We start from the raw sequence: 22,285 nt of genomic DNA on the forward strand, positions 1-22,285 counted from the left end.
CCGCGAATCATTTGAAGATGAACCATGGTCTGTCCTTCCACCTCAAAAACGAATGAAAATGTTGTGGAAGTTTGCGACTTAGTCCGCTCTGATAGTAGACTTGCAATTAGGGAGATGGCTATTGAACTTAATTTAAGTTTCTGCGCAGTTCAGTCAGTTTTAACCAAACATCTGAGCATACATCCAATGTCCACAAAATTCATTCCAAAGGTGTTGTCAAGTGACCAGATACAATATAGACATGAAATGTGGGCTAAAAATTACCTAGATTTGTTAAAAAGGGCAATTACAGGTGACGAATCATGGGTATATGGATACGATCCTGAAACCAAAGTGCAGTCTTCACAGTGGAAGACTCCAGGTTCACCATAACCGAAAAGGCACGCTAAAGTCGGTCAAAGGTGAAGACAATGTTGGTGATTTTTTTGGATTCTACCGTTATTGTACATCATGAGTTTGCAACTGGAGGACAGACAATTAACCATGAATACTACAAATGTGTCCTTGAGCGTTTGCTTGAAAAGGTGTGGAAGAAAAGGCCTGCATTGTGGAAAGACAGGAGTTGGGTGCTACACCATGACAATGCTGCAGCTCATCGTGCCTTCTCCATCGTTGAATTTTTGACCAAATTCGAAATTCCTGTGCTTCCACAAGTGCCATCTTTCCCTGTTCGTCCCCTGTGGACTTCTACCTGTTTTCTAAACGGAAAGTTTCACTGAAATGGAAGCGATTTGACTCGATTGAAGACATCCCAGCAAATACAAAGAGTGTCCTTAACACATTTAAGGAAAAAAATTTCCAGGAATTTTTCCAAAAGTGGAAACACAGTTGGAGTTGCTGTGTTCAGATAGTTTGCACCAGTGAAGCGAAATGGAAAGAAGACAAGGATTTATGGACCGGTAATATTAACAGCATCAGAAAATGCAACAATTTGAGTAAGAGTCGTCGTGAACAGGAGATAGGACGGCGAGTGTGTTACTGTGCACACTTCAGTGATAGGTTTGTTCTCATCAGAATAGACAGAAAACCGACACCGACAACAATATTTGAGGAGAAAGCCGAAGATGAAGAGAGGGAGAAAGATATGAGGATATTGAAAGGATAATTCGGTACGTAAAGGAAGAAGAAAATCTATCAGACATGAAAGACTGAAATGCAATTTTAGGGAAGGAGTAGAATAAATCATTACCAGAGACTGTGGGAGAGAGGAAAAAGACTAACTGAGTATTGCAAGAAGTTTCACCTAGTAGTAGCAAACACTCTGTTCAAAAATCAGAAGAAGAGAACGTGTATTTGGAAAAGGCTGGGAGATGCAAGAAGATTAGACTTAGATTACATCATGGTGAGGCACACATTCTGAAATCAGATAGTGGACTGTACGGCGTATCCACGAGCGCATATAGACTCCGATCAGAATTTAATAATGATAACGAGTAAGCTGAAATTTGAGACTACTCACGAAGAATTAATGCACGAAGAAGTGGGATACGTGAGTTACTAAGGAATGAAGAGGTACACTTGAAGTTATCTCAGGCTACAGTACGGTGTTAAGGAACAGCTCAGTAGGCAGTTCAGTTGAAGAGGAAAGGGCATTTCTACAAAGGGATATGACAGAAGTTGGAAACAAAAACGTGGATAGAAAGAAGGTAACTGCGAAGAAGCGTTGGGTAACAGAGGAAATACTTCGTGTAATCAGTGAAAGAAGGAAGTACTGAAATGTTCAGGAAAATTCAGGAATACGGAAATACGAGTAACTTAGGAATGAAATAAATCGGAAGTGCAGGGAAGCTAAGGTGAAATGACTGCATGAAAAATGTGAAGAAATCGAAAAAAAACACGATTTTCAGAAGGAGTGACTTAGCATATAGAAAAGTCAAATCGACCTTAGGTGAAATTAAAAGATTCAAAGCAACGATGATAACTTTAAGATCGCAGTGGTATTCCCCTATGATATCCAGAGGAGAGAACAGATAGGTGGGAAGAGTAGACTGAAGGCACCTATGAGGGGGAAGACTTGCCTGATGACGTGGTATAAGAAGAAACAGGAGTAAATATAGAAGAAATGGAGGACCCAGCGTTAGAATCTGAATTTAAAAGAGTTTGGAAGAATTACGACAAAATGCAGCAGAAGGGAGAAATAACATTCCATCATAATTTTTAAGATAACTTGGGTAAGTCGCAACAGAACGACTATTAATTCTGGTTTGTGGAATGTATGAGACTGGCGGTATACCATCAGACTTTAGAAAAATTATCACCCTCACAATACGCCCAGAGTCAATAAGTGCGAGAATCATCGCACAATCAGCTTAACAGCTCATGCATGCAAGTGCCTTACAAAAATAATGCACAGAAGAAGGAAGAGAAAATTGAGGATCTGTTACATGACGATCAGTTTGGCTTTAGGAAAGGTAAAGGCACCAGTGGCAGCTCTGACGTTGCCATTGATAATGAAAGCAAGACACAAGAAAAATCAAAACCACTCACAGAATTTGTCAAAATGGGACCAGCGTTCCACAATTTAAACTGACGCAAAAACTAAGAGGGAATAGTAATACTGGAAGCCAATTACGAATTGCTCGAATTAAAAAGTGTATAAGCAACAATGTAGACCTTCGCGCCTACTGTTCAGTCTACATATCAAAGAAGCAATTATGGAAATTAAGGGTTCATCAGTGGGATTAAAATCCAAGGTGAAAGGATATCAACAGTAAGAGAAGCTGATGACAGTGTTATCATCGTTGAAAATACAGTAGAATTGCAGAATCTGTTGAATGCAATGAACAATATAATTAGTACAGGATATGATTGAGAAAAAATTGAAGAAAGAAGAAATTAATAAGAAGCAGCAGAAACGAGGAAATTAACATCTGAAATGGGCATCACGAAATACACGAAAAATTAAGGGACTCTGCTATCTAGGCAACAAAAATCCCATGATGGACGGAGGAAGAAGGACATAAAAAGCAGACTGTCACTGGCAAAAAGGGCATTTCTAGTCAAGAGTAGTCTTCTAGTATAGAACACAGACTTTAATTTGAAGAAGAAGATTCCAAGAATGTACTTTTGGGACACAGCACTGTATGGAGTGAAACATGGATTATGGGAAAACTGGAACAGATGAAAATTGAAACACATGATGTTTGGTGGTACAGAAGAATGTTGGAAATTAGATGCACTAATAGAAAAACATCAAAGGATTCTCTGCAGAATAGGTGAGGAAAGGTTTATATGGAAAACAATTACAAGAAGAAGGGACAGTATGATAGGACATCTGTTAAGACACCAGGGAATAACTTCCATAGTTCTAGAGGGAGCTGGAGAGTGTAAAAGCTGTAGAGGAAGACAGAGATTGGAGGGCATCAAGCAAATAACTGAGGATGTAGGTTCCAAGTGCTACTCTGAGATGAAGAGGTTGGCACATAAGAGGAACTCGAGGCGGGCCGCAACAAACCAGTCAGAGGACTGATAGTGACTGATACCTCAAAGAATAAAAAATAAATAAATAAAAAGTAAAAACTGGTCTGCTGGTACTCTAACGACACACCCTTCACAGGGCAATAAATCAAAAACAGGAGCTGTTGTGGCACTGATGAACATAATCTAATACAGTAGATGATTTGTAAATACCCTAACAGTAGAGTTCAGTATCTCAACAAGTAAACAATTGAATGGTGATTGAAGGAATTTCTATGAGACTCGGGCTGTAAATCATCCAGCAGCTAGCCTGGTCGGTGAGTGATAGCTGCTGAACGATGACTACAGTAACAGCAGAACTGGAACTTGTGGGAATTTGAATTAACGAGAACAGTTCTAATATCTGCATGGAGTCACTTCAACCATTTGCTCGGTTTATAGATGCCATTCTATCAGACTACTTGTTGGTTGCCTCAAATAGTTCCAGGTTTCAATGTTCTATGTGATAGGAGACAATACTACTGGAGAATGCACGGCCTGTTTCAGCCTTTTGTAATGCAATTCCACGACCGATTTGTTCGGCTCAACCACACGGATGTCACTTTTAGGCAAAATAAAGTTTCAAAAGTGTTTTAAATGTAGAGTGTTTTTCTTTAGTAGTGGAGACAATGTAATCCAGTCGTAAAGCGGCGAGAAGGTGGCTTTTGGTAAAGCAAAACCCAGTGCCGCACAGGATGAACAATCGTGCAACTGTCCACACCAACATAATGTTTGTTAAAGGCGGAGGAGAACGAGGTGGAAGGATGGCTAGACCATGGTTCATCTTCAAATGATTCACGGCCATTTTTCAATCTGTTGAACCAGAAAAAAAACATTTGACTGGCTGATATATTTATTTCCAAAAGCTGTTTTTACTAGTTCGTAAGTCTCAGAAGCTAATTTCCCAGTTTTAAAACAAAATTTCACATACACTCGTTGCTACGTTTTTACGTCCATTTTCACACAGACAGAATCCGACAACAAGCCCTAATGGGCCCACACTCAACCAGCTGCCACAAAAAACTGAATAATGGGAACGCAGTTTCTAGTCAGGGTGCATTCAAGGACAAGGCGATGACTCACTGCCCACCCTCCGTGTACCTGCCTGCCAAACCAGTAAGCAGAGTAAGCAGTAGCGGATCCATTCTTAAAACTTTTCAATCACACCTCATGTGTAATTGTGGCAGGAGGTTGCTTTGCTGCTACTTTTATCGTGGATGCCTGTCTTAGTTGTACACAATAATGCACATTTCTTAGTGTTGGGAACAGAGAAAATTCTCTGATTTACTCGGCCTGTTCTGAAGTTCAGTGTGAATTGTTTTGCATCGTTCATTATCTACTCAACAGAGCGGTGAAGATAGTGTAGAATTTTGTTCTGGGTAAATCTTGAAGCTCTGACATCAGGTGATGGAAGTTTCATTTCCGAGTTTCAGAAAGTGTTTGGTTCTATTGTTAGTAGCTTGTACTGTAGTGTCGGCAGCTGCTGGGGCAGTAACAGACTGATACCAGTGATTGGTTAAATAAATGTGTATTCTATTACCTCACAGTTAGTTTTTTGTGATAGGCTTCAGTTGCTCATAACAGAAAAGGAATTCATTGTACATTGGCTCATTTATAACGCAATATGAAACTGGAAGTAGAAGACTATCGAAAACCAAAGCAAACAGCATATAAATCTATCCAACTATGCTGTTATGTTTACAGTGCATAGAAGGGCAATCCATCAACTAAGTAAACATAACGTATGTTGCTTGGAAAATGGTTCTGAATGAAACTAACACCAGACTTACGGTCAGTACAGTTTTAGCTTGGGAAGTGGGCAGTTTACTTTCGTCTTTACAGTCAATCATTCGGAATTAGTAGTGCGGAGTCGGGAGTTACCAGCAAGAATTGTGACAGCGTGCCAAAGATCTGTTGAAACCAGCATTGTTCACTCGGCAAGTCGTGTAAGACATCTGGCTTACTGAGCAGTAAAGAGTTATAGTTTCAACATATCATTATAGGGCTGTATAAGGGGTTTCCTGTGAGAGATATTATTTACGTGGATGTTTACCGGAAGCTTGAATGTGGAGACCTGAGATTATTAAAGGCAAATTTTAGAGTAATTTAATATGTTTTAATTCACCAGAAGTGGATTCACTGCAAGTGCTGTTGGTCTTTTGAGTGTTGAAAGAGTTTAAATTCGTTTCTTTGGTGATATTTGGTTCGGATAGGAAATCTGACTCTTCAGAATAATAAAATTAATGTGTCTGTGTGGCTCGTTCGAAGTTAGCTGAGTTGAAGCTTCTGGATATATTACAATATTGTTGTGGATTTTTGACCAATGTATGTAAATGTAGTACCATTGCTTGGTTAAGTCATTTTTTCACAGACACTACGTACAATTGGACGCAACATTATATGGTAACGTCAGTTGTTGATTGATTTAATTTTCTGGCTCAGGTTTAAATATTTAATTTTGTCCTCGCTGGTACTGAACAGGTAATGACTGAACTAATTAGATGCGCAAATACAGCTGCTCCATGCACTTTCAATAGAAACAACGATTGGCATAAATTAGCTGCTGCTTTAGTTGGCCTGATATATTGGTCCAATGCCGAAAGTGACTCTGTTGCCTAACACGTTAAGTGTCAGAGTTTAGGTGCTGGTGTCCCTTAATAGTTTGTTTTTGTTTATGTTATTGAGATTTAGTCTGCTTGTCAGACAGATGTCAGCCATAGTAAATTGTCAATATACAACTGTAATAAAGAAATAAAGTTTTGTTGTTCAAATAAAAAGTTAAACATGATTTATTAATCAACTAAATCCCGCCTACTGTCTGTTGATGTAAGGAATGAGAAATAAACGCCTAAGCAAATCAGTAGTTTTAAGAAAAGGAGTCATACGAACAGAAAAATGAGAGAAGTATGCCTAAACAATTAGAAGGTTTCGATCTTGAGAAGTAATCAAAGGTATTAAGAACTGATTATTAATTACAAAAAGAAATCATTTGCAATCAACGGTCTATAAAACAATTTTGATGTACTTCTGAGTAATTAGAGTAGCATAAAATGGAAATGAGATCTTAAGCAGTTGACGTTATGAAGCCTTATGTACTGGTAATAAACAAGAGATTGTCAATAGTCAGTCTGACAAGAATGATATGGCTGATGTCTAATTACATTCATGGGTGAGTTTAGAGGGAAGATTTGTACTCTAAGTACTTGGATAAAACTGCTGAATATCTCATAGTGTGTTTCCGAATTCCTTCAATACATATGAACAAACTAACAATAACGTATAAAGGAAGATGAAACATGGCATAGATAAATTAAGAGGTTTTATAGCTTGAACATTGTGGCCCGTATTACTCCCTTGATTTCGAGATAGTGTAAACCTCACATTGCGTCACTAAAGTAACATTGTTATTATAAACCAATGTGCTACAAAATATTTTTTCGTTTTCAATCGACCCAGTATATCTGAATGTAAAGTAGATATAACGGTGGAACCATGAATAAAACGATATATATAATTTGCTGTCTTTCTTTATTCAGCAACACATACAAAATGAAATATGATTGTCGTCTAATAAAGAGAGAGACACTAGGCTTTCATTTGAAAACTAGAATAATAACATACATTCTTTGTAAATAAATACATCTATACATAACTTAAAGTCACTACTTTGTAAGTTGTATTTCCGATGGATTTATCGTTTCGTGCGTGTTCAGAACAGTCCAGAAATTGGTCAGTAGTGGTATCCAGTGTTTCCAGCTCCAGCGCGCCCCCTGGCGTAGCCGTATCCGCCGGTGGAGTAGGCGGTGAGTCCGGTGTCCTGGTACTCTACGGTGGGCCTGTAGCCACCCTCGTCCGCCTGGTAGGAGACGATCTGCTTGCGGCCGTCGGGCAGCAGCACGCGGTACTGGCCTTGGGCTCTCTCCCCCTGCCTGGACTCCTCTTGTCCAAAGTCACTCAGCGTCTCGCCATCCTGCACTGAGTAGCTGAACTCGTAGTTGGCCGGCTCCTGGTGAGATAAAATAGTTTTGCTTTGGTGCTTTTCCACTTTGACAGATGATTATCAGGTATATTACTTTAATTCATTGAATTATTTCATGTATATATAGGTAAGTGATTCTAACATGGGTGCCACAGTTATTAACGTATTCAAACGGCTATTCAGTAAATTTAGAGTACTCGCTAATTCAGCAGCACTTCCAACAGTCGACAGTAACGTAACTTAAATTTTCTCTCAGTAGCAGAGTAAATGGATTCGGTAGTCATTGTGGGAAATGGATTTATACTATATCCTCTTCCGTAGCAAAATATTTAATCCTAATATGTACATCACTAAGAGTTTTTACAACTCTATGGATGTCAATCTTCCCATACTATTACAATTATGTAAAGTTCTACCTTACTGGGCCCTTTACTTTGGCCCAAAATTTTTCTTTCTTCTATAGATAAACCTTCGTGAAAAAACTGTAAACAAAGTTCTACATATTCCAAATGAATCATTTAAAAGAAGTGATATGTGCCTAGAATTTCACTTTATATTATGAATTATAGAGTGAGTGCTGATTCGACCACAGTAGGTTCCAGTCTTCAATACTAACTTCATTCGAAGGTGAATGTTTCCAGATATTACATTTAATAATAATATTTTAACTTCGATAAAGATCAGTGTGGATATAGTTAAGATTGTGAATGATAGCAACGTTAATTGTCTCATACTGAAATATTGGCGACAAATTTTCAGGCAACAATTTTATCTTTTTTTGTTTCTACACAGCATCTGCATAACAAAAATGTAGATGCTCTGGATTCCTTTACTAATTACTTATTGTCATTTTAGCTATGTAAACACATCACGTCATTGTAGCAATCATCTTGTTTAGTACATAACGTTTTAGGTAAATAGAGGCTGAATCTTACGGCAAGTGCATCCTCTTGGGCTCCGGCACGATTGTAGGCATATCCGGGCACTCCATAGACTGGAGAAAGGCCACCAGCGTTACCAGAGGGCGCACCATACTGAGTGGAGAGTGCGTCACCAGAGTAAGAAGGGGCGCCGTACTGTGTGGACAGACCGACTCCTCCTAACCCAGTGGCACGGCCAGCCGCCGAAGGAGCGCCGTAGCGAGTGGAGACACCACCGCCGATCCTCCTGCCAGATCCAAACCTCCTGGAGGAGGCGCTTCCAAAGCTAGAGGAGACGCGAGCTGCTGGAGCCTGGCTGGAAGCGCCTGAGCGACCGAAAGCAGCTCCTGTTACTGAAGGCGCACTGTACTGTGAGCTGAGGCCATTGGCTGATGGAGCTCCATACTGCATGCTGAGGCTGTTGGCTGAAGGAGCTCCATACTGCGTGCTGAGGCCGTTGGCTGATGGAGCTCCATACTGAGAGCTGAGGCTGTTGGCTGAAGGAGAAGGAGCTCCGTACTGAGAGCTGAGGCTATTGGCTGCTGGGGCGCCGTACTGAGCACTGAGAGAGGAGGCCGAGGGAGGTCCGTACTCAGAGCTGGGAGGCAGGTACGACCGGTCGACTGGTGGCTCGGCGACGACGCAGAGAGCAAGCGCTGACAGGACGACGTACACCTTCAAAAACACAGAACTCGTCACTATATGATATGTCATTGCAACCGTCTATTGCAGCTAATATTGTAGAATTGTATCCAAGTACGAATGTCACTAAGCACTGATATGCAGAAAATATGTGCTGTTAAAGGGAGGCTGTGCATATAATAGTGATTTACATGGTATATACTCATATACACTCCTGGAAATGGAAAAAAGAACACATTGAAACCGGTGTGTCAGACCCAGCATACTTGCTCCGGACACTGCGAGAGGGCTGTACAAGCAATGATCACACGCACGGCACAGCGGACACACCAGGAACCGCGGTGTTGGCCGTCGAATGGCGCTAGCTGCGCAGCATTTGTGCACCGCCGCCGTCAGTGTCAGCCAGTTTGCCGTGGCATACGGAGCTCCATCGCAGTCTTTAACACTGGTAGCATGCCGCGACAGCGTGGACGTGAACCGTATGTGCAGTTGACGGACTTTGAGCGAGGGCGTATAGTGGGCATGCGGGAGGCCGGGTGGACGTACCGCCGAATTGCTCAACACGTGGGGCGTGAGGTCTCCACAGTACATCGATGTTGTCGCCAGTGGTCGGCGGAAGGTGCACGTGCCCGTCGACCTGGGACCGGACCGCAGCGACGCACGGATGCACGCCAAGACCGTAGGATCCTACGCAGTGCCGTAGGGGACCGCACCGCCACTTCCCAGCAAATTAGGGACACTGTTGCTCCTGGGGTATCGGCGAGGACCATTCGCAACCGTCTCCATGAAGCTGGGCTACGGTCCCGCACACCGTTAGGCCGTCTTCCGCTCACGCCCCAACATCGTGCAGCCCGCCTCCAGTGGTGTTGCGACAGGCGTGAATGGAGGGACGAATGGACACGTATCGTCTTCAGCGATGAGAGTCGCTTCTGCCTTGGTGCCAATGATGGTCGTATGCGTGTTTGGCGCCGTGCAGGTGAGCGCCACAATCAGGACTGCATACGACCGAGGCACACAGGGCCAACACCCGGCATCATGGTGTGGAGAGCGATCTCCTACACTGGCTGTACACCACTGGTGATCGTCGAGGGGACACTGAATAGTGCACGGTACATCCAAACCGTCATCGAACCCATCGTTCTACCATTCCTAGACCGGCAAGGGAACTTGCTGTTCCAACAGGACAATGCACGTCCGCATGTATCCCGTGCCACCCAACGTGCTCTAGAAGGTGTAAGTCAACTACCCTGGCCAGCAAGATCTCCGGATCTGTCCCCCATTGAGCATGTTTGGGACTGGATGAAGCGTCGTCTCACGCGGTCTGCACGTCCAGCACGAACGCTGGTCCAACTGAGGCGCCAGGTGGAAATGGCATGGCAAGCCGTTCCACAGGACTACATCCAGCATCTCTACGATCGTGTCCATGGGAGAATAGCAGCCTGCATTGCTGCGAAAGGTGGATATACACTGTACTAGTGCCGACATTGTGCATGCTCTGTTGCCTGTGTCTATGTGCCTGTGGTTCTGTCAGTGTGATCATGTGATGTATCTGACCCCAGGAATGTGTCAATAAAGTTTCCCCTTCCTGGGACAATGAATTCACAGTGTTCTTATTTCAATTTCCAGGAGTGTATAATAATCATTATTTTACCATCAAGTGGGCCAGTATATAGTGAAATAACATCATACTGTTGATGGTTACTCAGCAGAGTTTAGCTGTCGAATTATACTTTAGAATACAACAAGAGAATAGTTTCTACTAAACAGCTCACAGCTATTACTAGCGTACTTCCTGCATTATTCATTTGGCACAGTTGTAGTGTCTGAGAACCATAAGAAAATAATTCCTCATTTGTAAGGACTTTGCAGTTAGAAATTAATACATGCCATACATCTTATCAACACTAATATTTTATACCGATACACCTTTTGAACAGCGCTAGATTGCTGTCTCCAACGAGAATGACACACGAATGAAAGAAAATTCAACCAATGGCTATCACTTAAATCTATGTCTACCAAATTCAGGAAGTGTTTGTTTCAGTAATTCAATAGCAATCATTGGTGCATAATTTTCATTTCTAACCGATATAAGGTCTTGTATTTATTTTTCTTGATACTCTGGTACGTCACGGGATTGCAATGAAAGATATGTTGCTGTTGTATATGCGCTGTCTGACATTAACATGAGAAAATAAATAAGAAATGTCAACAGAAATTGGAAGAGTGCTATATGATAACACGTCTGTAATGAAAGAGATCATGTGACGTCTTTTCCCTTTCTTTACAAGGCACCTTCAAAATACCGTTAGTATTCTATCTACTGTGATCAGTACTTAAATAAATCATAAAATACGTTGTACAGAGAATACGTTGTACACATCTCAAAGTATCGATCAATATAGAAAAACCTACCTTGCCCCATAACTATCTTAATTAAATCATTGTAGAAGAAAGGCGTAACAAGACGGTACTTAACTTAAAAATTACATTATAGAGCAATAACAAAAATCATTTTTGTTATGAGATATCTTAATGGAACATGCAGCTAATTTCGCATGATAGTAAAAGACAAAATTTGAGAACTATAGAATAAAATTTCATAAGAAATCTAACTAATACTGGTTGTACAAGTACAGGCTGTAGACAGATGGTTCACAACATATGGAAATTTGGTTCTGGCTGTGAGCAGTGCTCGGATAGCCAAATGGTAAGGCGACCCATTGCAATAAACGAGAAGTCCGGGTACGACTGCCAGTCAGGCACAAGTTTTCATTGTCGTCATTCATTGTGCAGCTAATGGCAGTCCATTTTCGCAACTGCGAATACATGTCATGAAAATGCTGTATCCTCTTTTCTCTATGAGGTACAACATGGACGTACAAAAGATTTCGAACGGTAGTCACCTTTTTTTTCTAACTAACGTACTTGATTGTGTTGATCACAAAACATTGTTCCAGAAGTTTGAGAATTATGGAATACGGGGAATACCTCACAATTGGCTCACTTCTTAATTTCAGAACAGACAGCAACAGGTTATTCTCCGCCTTACGGAGAATAGTTATGATGTGCCGTCCGAGTGGGGTACGGTTACATGGTGGGTGCCCCAGGGATCAGGGCTGGGTTATGCTTGTAGAAAATAAATTAACGCTAAATCACAGTAAGATGCAGTTTTTACAATTTCTAACACATAATTCAACAAAACGTAACGTTCTACTTACACAGAATGGGCGTATGATTAGTTATACAGAACAGTTCCAATTTCTAGGCGTTCAGGTAGACAGTAAACTGTTCAAAGTGGTAATGCAGCCGCTTTTGCTATTAGAACAGTATGTGAAGTAAGTGATAGTTCGACCCGAAAAATAGCCTTCTTTGCTTATTTTCATTCGCTTATGACCTGTGGTATTATATTTTGGGGTAACTCTACCGATTCTCAAAGTGTAATTTTGGCTCAGAAGCGGGTGATTCGGGAAATAAGTGTTATTAGCTCTCAAATCTCTTGTCGACTTCTATGCATTAGTCTGGGTATTCTGACACTGACCTCTTAATATGTTGTTTCTTGTTAAATAGTAGACAGATATCCAGAATGGATTTGGAACACACCTCCTGCACAGGAAGTCGTACAGTATTCTGCTGTATATATTTTCAATAAGCTACCACAAGAATTCAAAAATATTATTAGTAATTGATTCGCTTTCAAGTCTAAACTGAAGAGTTTCCTCATGAATCACTCCTTCTATTCTGTTGACGATTTCCTTGAAAAATTAATCTGACTCCCGTGTTACATAGTTCACTGCGTTTACCTTGTCGTCATTTTAGGGTTTCTACTGTTATTACTGTTCTGTTGTAATTTCGTGTACCGATACTTTCCACCGAGCAAGGTGGCACAGTGGCCAGTACACTGGACTCGCATTCGGGAGGACGACGGTTCAATCCCGCGTTGGGCCATCCTGATTTAGGTTTTCCGTAATTTCCATAAATCGCTGCAGGCAAATGTCGGGATGGTTCCTTTGAAAGTGCACGGCTGACTTCCTTCCCCGTCCTTCCCTAATCCGATAGACCGACGACCTCACTGTCCGGTCATCTCCCCCGAACAACCCAACCAACCCAACACCTTCCATAATCGAGGAGATTTTGTCCTACAGAACGAGACGTACGACACAAAAAATAAAAAATTAATGAGTGCCTGTGCGACGGACTCTCTCCGCGGCTGGCTTACCTTCATGTTGCGTAGGAGACAGAGGCGGCTCTGCGAGTGGCCCCAGCAGTTCGGCGTCCGGTATTTATACGCAGCGGCCGTGGACGAGCCAGCCCTCTCCAGGGCCTCGGACCAGCTGCTCCAGATAGAAGGGAGTGTCGGAGTCCCCGCCGTTACGTCAGCGCCCTGCGCGACCTTGTCAGCAACGCCGAAACGCTGCTCTGCCGCGCCCCTATGGGCCTGTCTGTTTCCAAAAGCTGCCTACGGCCTTTGATGCCTCCTGACTTGCAAACTCATAGTTTCCCCTTCTCTCGTCCTAGCTAACTACTTCGTTTCGAATATCCATCAGCTTTAATTTGACGTTTTATGAAGTATATTCCTGAAACCTTGTTCATATCATGTAAAAAGGAAGACCATTTCAAGCTTACATCAGACACATTGACCAATAATTCTTTGTGTAGGACTCCACTTGCGCTAGGCAAATGTAGAGGACGCTTGGTGTTGGGTGATGCTAAAAATTAGTAAGGAGATAATGCTATGATTTACTGTCTAAAAAGTATCATAGGAATCCGTTCATTAAACGAAGAGGACAAAGCGGGTAAGTGTTTCTACGAGGGTAACGAGCTGATTTCTGACTTGATATAAGCAAAAATGGGTGTCGATTTGGAACAAAAGGCGATCCAACGTTACAGTTTCACTTACCTTTGAAAATAAGTCATAAAAGGTAGATAATATTCCTTCGAAATTGTTAAAATCTTTAGGGTATATGGTGAGCAACGGCTATCGATGTTGGCGCGTAGAGTCTATGACACTGATGACACACCAGCAGGCTTTCGGGAAAGCGTCATCTACGCAATCCAGAATGTCGCAAGTCACAATTCGCTTAACAGCTAATGCATCCAGTTTCCCGAAAAGAGTTGCATACAAAGGAACGGGAAAGAAAATAGAGGATCTGTTAGAATCCGTTAACTTTGGGGAACATAACGCTGCGATGAAGGCATTTCCGACATTTAAGCTGGTAATGGTAGTAAGACTGATGACATAGAAAAAGCATTCGACATATTAGAATAGTAAAAGGTGTTCTACATTGTGAGATAAGTAGTTATGAGGTACAAAGAAAGACGGTTAATATACAACACGTACAAAAACCAAGAAGAAAGCTAAAAGCGGCAGACTCGAACAAAGTGTGTGGATTCTAAGAGATGTAAGACAGGGGTGCACTCTTTCACCCCAGCTGTCCAATCTGTACGTAGATAAAGCAGTCACTGAAATTAAAGGAAAAGTTCAGGAATGAAATTACAATCAGTGCTAGTTAAATAGTTCCAGACATGAGTTCTAATTTTACGGAAATTTTTTAAATAATGTGCGGGTGAAGCCAAGGATTGTATAGAAGTAATTCGTGGACTGAGTGAACTTCGTAAAAGAAGATAATCGAAGTGTGCGGGATGTGGAGACAGAAAAAAAATAAAAAAAATAAAAAATTAAGTGATAGTACAGCATTATTGGCCGAGGGACCCCTTCTGGGGTTTTTAGAGAGCCTAGTGAAAGTTTTTTTACAGCACGTTACTTCGACGATGATGTAATGATTATGAGGACAACACAAGGCGCATTCCGCTAGCGGATTAAATCTCTGACCCTGTAGGGAATCGAACCCGGTCCACCTACACAGCATCATTCAACCACGTTGGCCATTTCCTCCTTTTCGTTTTATTTATTTTGCGTGATCACAGAACTGAATGGACACGGGGAGCGCAGGAGGGCAGGAGAGTGAAGCGGGGAGGGGTCACAACGCGAGGCTTGGCCGCAAAATTCCCACCCCTCTCCGCCGCAACGGATGTGACCGGAGAGTAATTAGATCAAGGTAATGGATCATAACGGTTTTTTTGTTTTTATTTTGATGTTTTAATTTTGAATTTTGATACACCCCTAAGAGTAGAGTTTACGAAAGTTTTTCTTTGCGGACAGTGAGACCTAGGTTACTAGGTAACTGAGAATGTCTTTTGCGATTATGGCGACATGACAGGTACTAGACGTAGGGTATTGCGTAATTACGTAACGTGTTTGGCCGCAACCATCCTAACTGTCCGAATGTAGTGCTAACATGGTTAAATAGACAGCTGTTGCAGTTTTAACACCCAAAAGCTTTGATGGTTTATGATTACTTTCATCGTGGCCTGTTTCAAGCCCTCAGCCATTCCACTGACGGTCAAGAATTGGTTTCTCTATTGTTCCAACAATAATTTATGGCTTTGCTCATAATTACAGCTGCAGTCTCTCTATAATTCAGTTTCTCTCTCTCTCTCTCTCTCTCTCTCTCTCTGTGTGTGTGTGTGTGTGTGTGTGTGTGTGTGTGTGTGTGTGTGTGTTGTGTGTGTGTGTGTGTGCGTGTGCGTGTATGTGTGCCAGTCTATATGTGAATGAATCTGTGTTTATCATCTTAGAAGACACTGAATAGTGGTCTGTTTCTCGTGTAACTCCTTACCACTGACCATGCGGATACTTTCATCAGAAGATTGCGCACAGAGGTATACAGTCAAAAATGTCTTAGAGGGCAAAAACTGTAGCGGAAGACAGACATTGTAATACATCCTACAAATAGTTTGAAGACTTCTGGTGCAAGTGTTGCTCTTAGATTGAAATGGTTGGCGTAGGAGAGGAATTCGTGGTCACGCCAAACAGTCAAACAAAGCAAACCATGGAAAATTCACAAAAGACGCAGAACCGCATTCGTTTCTGAAGGATGGTGCAGAAGTGGTTGCCTCTCATTTGTGGAACCATGTCGTCGTTAGTTTTTACTGGTCCAGAGCAATCGCAGGAAACTTAAGTCAGAATATTCAAACAGGGATCTGATTTCCTCTCCTCCGGGATACGAGGTCAACATCCTAACAGTTATTCGGTAAGCTATTTTAGCAAATCTACCAGCAGGAAACAAGTGATGGCCAACGGCACACAAAGGAAAATCCCTGTAGTTGCTGCGGTCACGTGGGACACTACCGTTAGGTCTGATTCAGAATTCATACAGCAGCGTTACAGGACTGCAGTAGGAAAGGCGAGTGGTCGACTTCGATTTACTGGGAGAATTTTACGAAAGTCGGTTTCATCTCTAAAGGAGACCGCGTATAGAATACTGACGCGACCCATTCTTGGGTACTGCTCGAGTGTTTAGTATTCCTGCCGGGTCGGAATAAAATAAGGCTTCGAACCAATTCCGAGGCGTGCTGCTAGATTTGTTACTGATACGTTCAGTCAATATGTATGACCGAGGTGCTTTGTGAACTCAAATGGGAATCCCTGGAGGAAACGCACCGTTGTTGTCTCGAAACACTAATGAGAAAATTAGTGAACCGTGTCGAGATATAGCCATTAATGATGGGTAGCTTTTTTCTCTTTTTTCTGTCATTTCTTTCGCTTTCTTAGACTAAATATTCAAATCTTGGATGGTGTAGCATAACTGTGTTTGGCAATAACATTAAAACGTAATTTCTTTTTTTCTAATGGATAAATATGTTTTCTTATTATTACTTGAATGTGGACAGACTTTCCTTTCTTTTGTTCATTTTATCCTCATTCGTAACACTAACTGTGATCCCAAGAACATCTATGTAAACCGTAGACGTGAAAGCACTGAGGCCGATTTCGAGAGTGATAGTGGAGCAGCGATACACAACGAGGGAGTATTAGTGTGTCTGTGCGGTAATATAGCAAAAAAAAACTTACGAGAACAGTGTATCGTAGAACTTAATGACAGACAGTTGGGATTATCGTTGCAGTACGTAATGAATGTTGAAATGATCATGAACAGAAACATCGTACGGTTAGATTATTCGTAAATGGACTGTGTCTCAACCGGTGTTGACAATACTTATGGCGAGTAGTCATTATTTTTACTGCTACCTTGTGAGTGAAATTGTTTTTACATTTAACAGCGTCGTGAGATCCAAGGCTCCATAAAACTGTGTATTGCATCTTTTTAATAAAAGGCCGAGTGTTTGAAGCCGTAACTGTTGCGACGGACATAATTGCAATTGTGGTTCAGGTGCAAGAACGGTTTTACTGACTGTCGTTTAGCGAATAGGTGGTAATATGCAAACGTGACGAACTGTTATATCTCAGTTGTAAATCGTCATGGACAGTGTATAAAGCAGTGAAATGAGAACTATGTATGTATAACGAGTAATAAATTGTGCATATGGAAGCTGTGTGTTATCACCAACAGTTACGTCTGCTCTGCCACTGACCTGTTAAACGCTAGTGCGGTTGACTTTTGCAGCCTAAGCAAGACGACCATCAGCATACTTCACCGCGGAAATACGACAAACGGAGTTGCTGTAACAGCTTTATCTGCAACATCACAACCACCGCCGTCATCTCAACACGCCCCCACACCTTTCGAACAAATAAAACAAAAGCTGCATTGCATGCGCTCTCCCCAATTAAAGGCGAACACAGTTCATCAGTTCATATTATAAATCGCCTGTTTCATTATAAAACTGATTCCTTTTCTTTCCTTTTCTTTTATTTCCTTGCATTAATAAAATTGCTTGAAGTGAAATTTTAACTTTTATTATAACTTCGTTGATTCACCATTAGTTATAAGTATTTTTCTTTTACTTAAACTATTTCTTTTTCTTAAATTAAGGCTGCTGCAGCTGCATGTTTTTTGTGTGCCTGTTTGGGGGGAAGTGTTATTAAACGCATGTGCAGTGTTGTTTTTCAAACTTAATTGGCATTGTTTAATGTTTGATAAGGTCGCGTACGTAGATTGCGGAGTACGTCACTAGTCTCTGGGCACCGACCAATAAAATAAAGCTGATTCTTCGGTATTGGTCTCAGCTTTGCGACGAAGGCAAATTGAATGTGACAGCTGTCAAATTACGAAGGTGATGTTTACATCGTACCTCGAGTCCCGTTGCCACACTTTCACAAGTAAATTGCTTGGTTACTAGTGATTACATGGGTAAGTGAACAGATGTAATATCTAATTTTACAGTGTTTACGGGACCAGTAACACAATTGTGTGTGATTTGCATAATTTAGTGATTAAGTTGAACATATTCTTCACATTCGCACAATTAGGAAGTAAAACGGGTTCGTCTGGGGCGAAATAATCGGAAATTGCTCCGTTAGGCTATTTCTGAAAAAAAATTCGTATGATTACACCATCTGTAATCTCGCGAAGTAAACCCCTGAGGACCGTTTTCTCCACATCCAGAATCTGAAGCTGACGCAGAATGATTCCACTGCCGCTATCGTTCATTTCGCTTAGGGAACACGTAGATAAGAGGAGAGAAATTATGGCTCGTGCAGAGACACATAGACAGTCGTTTTTCTCTCGCTCTGTTTGCTGATGCAGCAGGAAGAGAAAAAGAGTAGTAGTGGTGCAACGTACGTTCAGCCATACACCATGCGGTGGTTTACGGAGTATGCATGTAAATGTTTAAAGTAAATTGACAGAGACGACAAGTTTACCGTATAACAAAAAAGGAAAAAGTGAAATCTATTTGCTTCATCGGAATATTAGGGGGTAATAAATAGAATAATGAATTTGTTTACAAGATCTTAAGAGCTGAAAAGAAACTGATGTAATTCACCTCTTTGAACATCATATACACATCAAAAATGTTTTTCATCACCTCGGTGCCTAAAGTCCCGGAATCTGTACAGAAAATTGGAATAGAGATCACCCTTTTTATGGCTCATGATAACCACACATTGTATGTTGTACTACAATACAGCAAGAGCTTCAGAGGTGGTGGTCCAGACTGCTATACACGCCTATACCTCTAATACCCAGTAGCACGCTCTCTTGCACTGATGCATGCCAGTATTCGTCGAGGTATACTATCCACAAGTTCACCGAGGCACTGTCGCTCCAAATCCCTCAGAGTGTTGGTGGGTCACGTCATCCATAAACAGCCCTTTTCAAACTGTCCCAGGCATGTTTGATCGGGTTCGTGTCTGGAGAACATGCTGGCCACTCTAGTCGACCGATGTCGTTATCTTGAAGAAAGTCATTCACAAGATGTGCAAGATGGAGGCGCGAATGGTCTTCCAAGAAGACGAATGACTCTCCAATATGCTGCCTATATGGTTGCACTATCGGTCCCAGGATGGCATTCACGTATCCTACACCCGTTACAGTGCCTTCCACGACCACCAGCGGCGTACGTCGGCCCCGCATAATGCCACCCCAAAACAGCAGGGAACCTCCACCTCGCTGCACTCGCTGGACAGTGTGTCTAAGGCGTTCTGCCTGACTGGGTTGCCTCCTAACATGTCTCCACTGATTGTCTGGTTGAAGGCATTGGCGACACACATCCATGAAAAGGATGCCAATCCTGAGCGGTCCATTCGGCATGTTGTGAGGCCTATCTCTACCGCGCTGCATAGTGTCGTAGTTGCAAAGATGGACCTCGCCATGGACGTTGGGAGTAAAGTTGCGCATCATTCAGCCCATTGCGCACAGTTTGAGTCGTAACATGACGTCCTGTGGCTGCACAGCATTATTCAACATGGCAGTGTTGCTGTGAGGGTTCCTCCGACCCATAATCCGTAGGCAGCGGTCGTCCACTGCAGTAGTAGCCCTTGGGCGGCCTGAGCGAGGCTTGTCATGGACAGTTTCTCTGTATCTCCTCCATGTCCGAACAACATCGCTTTGATTCACTCCGAGACCCCTGGACACTTCCCTTATTGAGAGATCTTACTGGCACGAAGTAACAATGCGGATGCGATCGAACGGCGGTATTGACCGTGTAGGAGTGGTTGAACTACAGACAATACGAGTCGTGTACCTCCTTCCTGGTGGAATGACTGGAACTGAATGGTTGTCGGTGCCCCTCCTTCTACTAGGCGCTGCTCCTGCATTGTTGTTTACATCTTTTGACGATTTGAATAGTCAAAGGGACTGCGTGTGTGATACAATATCCACATTCAACGTCTATCTTCAGGAGTTCTGGGAACTGGGATGATGCATAACTTTATTTGATGTTTGTATAACCACAGGTACAGGAAATCTTAACGGAAGTTGTTATAAGATGGCCGCATATTTATGTTGATCCAATACGGATAAAGGAGGAGTCGTCACATTCGTAAATAAAAGGATATGCATACAAAAATGTAGAAGTAGGGAAATTCTGTATAGATCACGATATTTGCAAATGTAACATCTGTCTTTCTTCCAATATCGACGTTTCCACTATGTAACTGAGGAGTTTTCATGAAGGATTTTTCTGGATTATTGTGCTTACAGTCAAACAGATAGACCGGATGTCAATTTGTGTTGATTGTAATGTATGTTTCTTGAATGAATCTGACGTGCTTTTGGCCACTTATAATTTGCTTTCAGTCATAAATTTCCCTACCCGATGTAAAATCCTCTCCCTTTCTTACTAAGCCTCCAGTTTAGATCATTAGCGCGTAGAGGATGGTATAGGAGGCGTAAGACATGACTGGGCGTGCTTTTCCATCCGGGATTTGAGGGAAAAGCAACCCATCCTTGGATTATCTTAGTGAGTCGTCACGTAAGGTTTCCTGGTACTTGTTTAGCTGGAAAGCTGCCGTAGTTGATGTCCGTCGCAGAAACAGTATCAGCGCCATCAGAGTCTCTGGAAAGTGTAATTTTGTACCCTGCAATTTTCAAGTGATAAAGAGGGAAGCTATATTGCTTGAAACAAGATTCGTGGATGTCCTTAACGTGTGTTTATTTATGAAGGCACTGTAATCTCATAGTAAATTAAGCAATATATTACCTATTAACTCTAAACTAGCTATTTCTGGTGAGCATAGTCTAACGACAGAACTACAGCGTGATTATAATTGAAGTTAAACTTTCAAACCACTGTAGGAATAACACCACTGGTCAGAAGGTCAGAATGACGTGATCTGCAACGGGATATTATCGGAGAAGGGGGAAAACGTATGGCAGAATAAAAATAAATAGTTCCAAAATGCAGCAATGGATGGCGCTGTAAGCATCAAAATTTAATAGTGGTCGACTACAAATGACAAATGAATCATACAACAATGACTAAGGTGTACGTTTGACGTCAAACAAAATTTACTACTCAGTGTGCATGAGTGTACAGGTGTGATACTGTTAGTTACGTAAGTCTATCCACCACGGCGAGTTCACATCACATGGGATGGTAGATATCGGTTTTTAAGTTACTGAGGCCAAATACGGCATAAAAAACATCAATCACATCGGTTTTCAATTGTCCTGAGGCCCAAACGACATAAAAAGCAATAATCTAAATTTAATCGGATTATTAATTTCCGTGTGACTGGAAGAAAACATGTTCAGTATGCTGTCCACCGTTTTCTGCAACAAGCGGAAATCGACAAACAGTATGTTCCACATCTGAGCGAAATGTTTCATGGTTGACGTTCAGAATGTGTTGCGCAATGCTTGCCTTCAATACAGCTAAGTTTCCAGGATTAAGATCAGGTGTTCGGGACGGCCAGACTGTAGGGAAATGGTGGCTGATAATTCTAGCATTTCGGATACGCAATTCAGCAGCTGCTTAACTGAATTTGCAATGTGTGGAGGTGCACCATCTTGCACAAAATTATCCCACCCACACATTCACGCTGTTGGAGAGCTGGACTGACGTTGTTGCGCAAAAGACACTCTTAGCGCTTACCAGTGACGGTACAGCTAGCAGGACCGGAAGCACTTGACTCTTCGAAAAAATATGGCCCTATGACAAATGATGTCGTAAACCTATACCATACAGTGATCTTTTCAGTATGAAGTGGCACTGGTTGTTTTACGTGTGGACTTTTCGTTGCCCATATTTTACAGTTCTGTGTAATGACATATCCTTTCAGATGGAAGTGAGCTTCGTCTGTCCACAAAATCCTCCATGTCCAATCATTGTCCACTTTCATGCGAGCATGAAATTCTAAAGCAAAGATCTCTCCGGCAGGTCAACTTGAAGCAACTCGTGCACACGTGTAATTTTGAATGGATAGCAAAGAAGGATGTTTCGTAGGATTTTACGCACCGTGCCCACGTACATCTCCAATGTTCGGGCAATTCTCCGTGCACTACAAGTTTACACACTACCACTCGTCTCCTCCTGCATTGCT

The 22,285-nt window shown here is 42.0% G+C and overlaps 1 protein-coding gene across 1 annotated transcript; it reads right to left on the reverse strand.

Annotated features, from left to right (window-relative positions):
* Positions 1-7,029: 7,029 nt before the first annotated feature.
* On the reverse strand, positions 7,030-13,239 carry LOC124616113 (pro-resilin-like). The gene is made up of 3 exons (XM_047144376.1): positions 13,217-13,239; positions 8,371-9,030; positions 7,030-7,462 (listed from the first exon to the last, which is right to left on the reverse strand). Exons 1-3 carry the CDS (start codon positions 13,220-13,222, stop codon positions 7,187-7,189), a joined length of 942 nt encoding a protein of 313 aa, XP_047000332.1. The 5' UTR covers positions 13,223-13,239; the 3' UTR covers positions 7,030-7,186.
* Positions 13,240-22,285: the final 9,046 nt, after the last annotated feature.

The sequence above is a fragment of the Schistocerca americana genome, chromosome 5, assembly GCF_021461395.2.
Source record: "Schistocerca americana isolate TAMUIC-IGC-003095 chromosome 5, iqSchAmer2.1, whole genome shotgun sequence".
In the NCBI taxonomy this organism is placed as follows: domain Eukaryota; kingdom Metazoa; phylum Arthropoda; class Insecta; order Orthoptera; family Acrididae; genus Schistocerca; species Schistocerca americana.

Coding starts and splice junctions, on each gene's coding strand:
- LOC124616113 (XM_047144376.1), bottom strand. Junction 7,463..8,370: donor CCCAAGAGGATGCACTTGCC/GTAAGATTCAGC, acceptor TTATCTCACCAG/GAGCCGGCCAACTACGAGTT.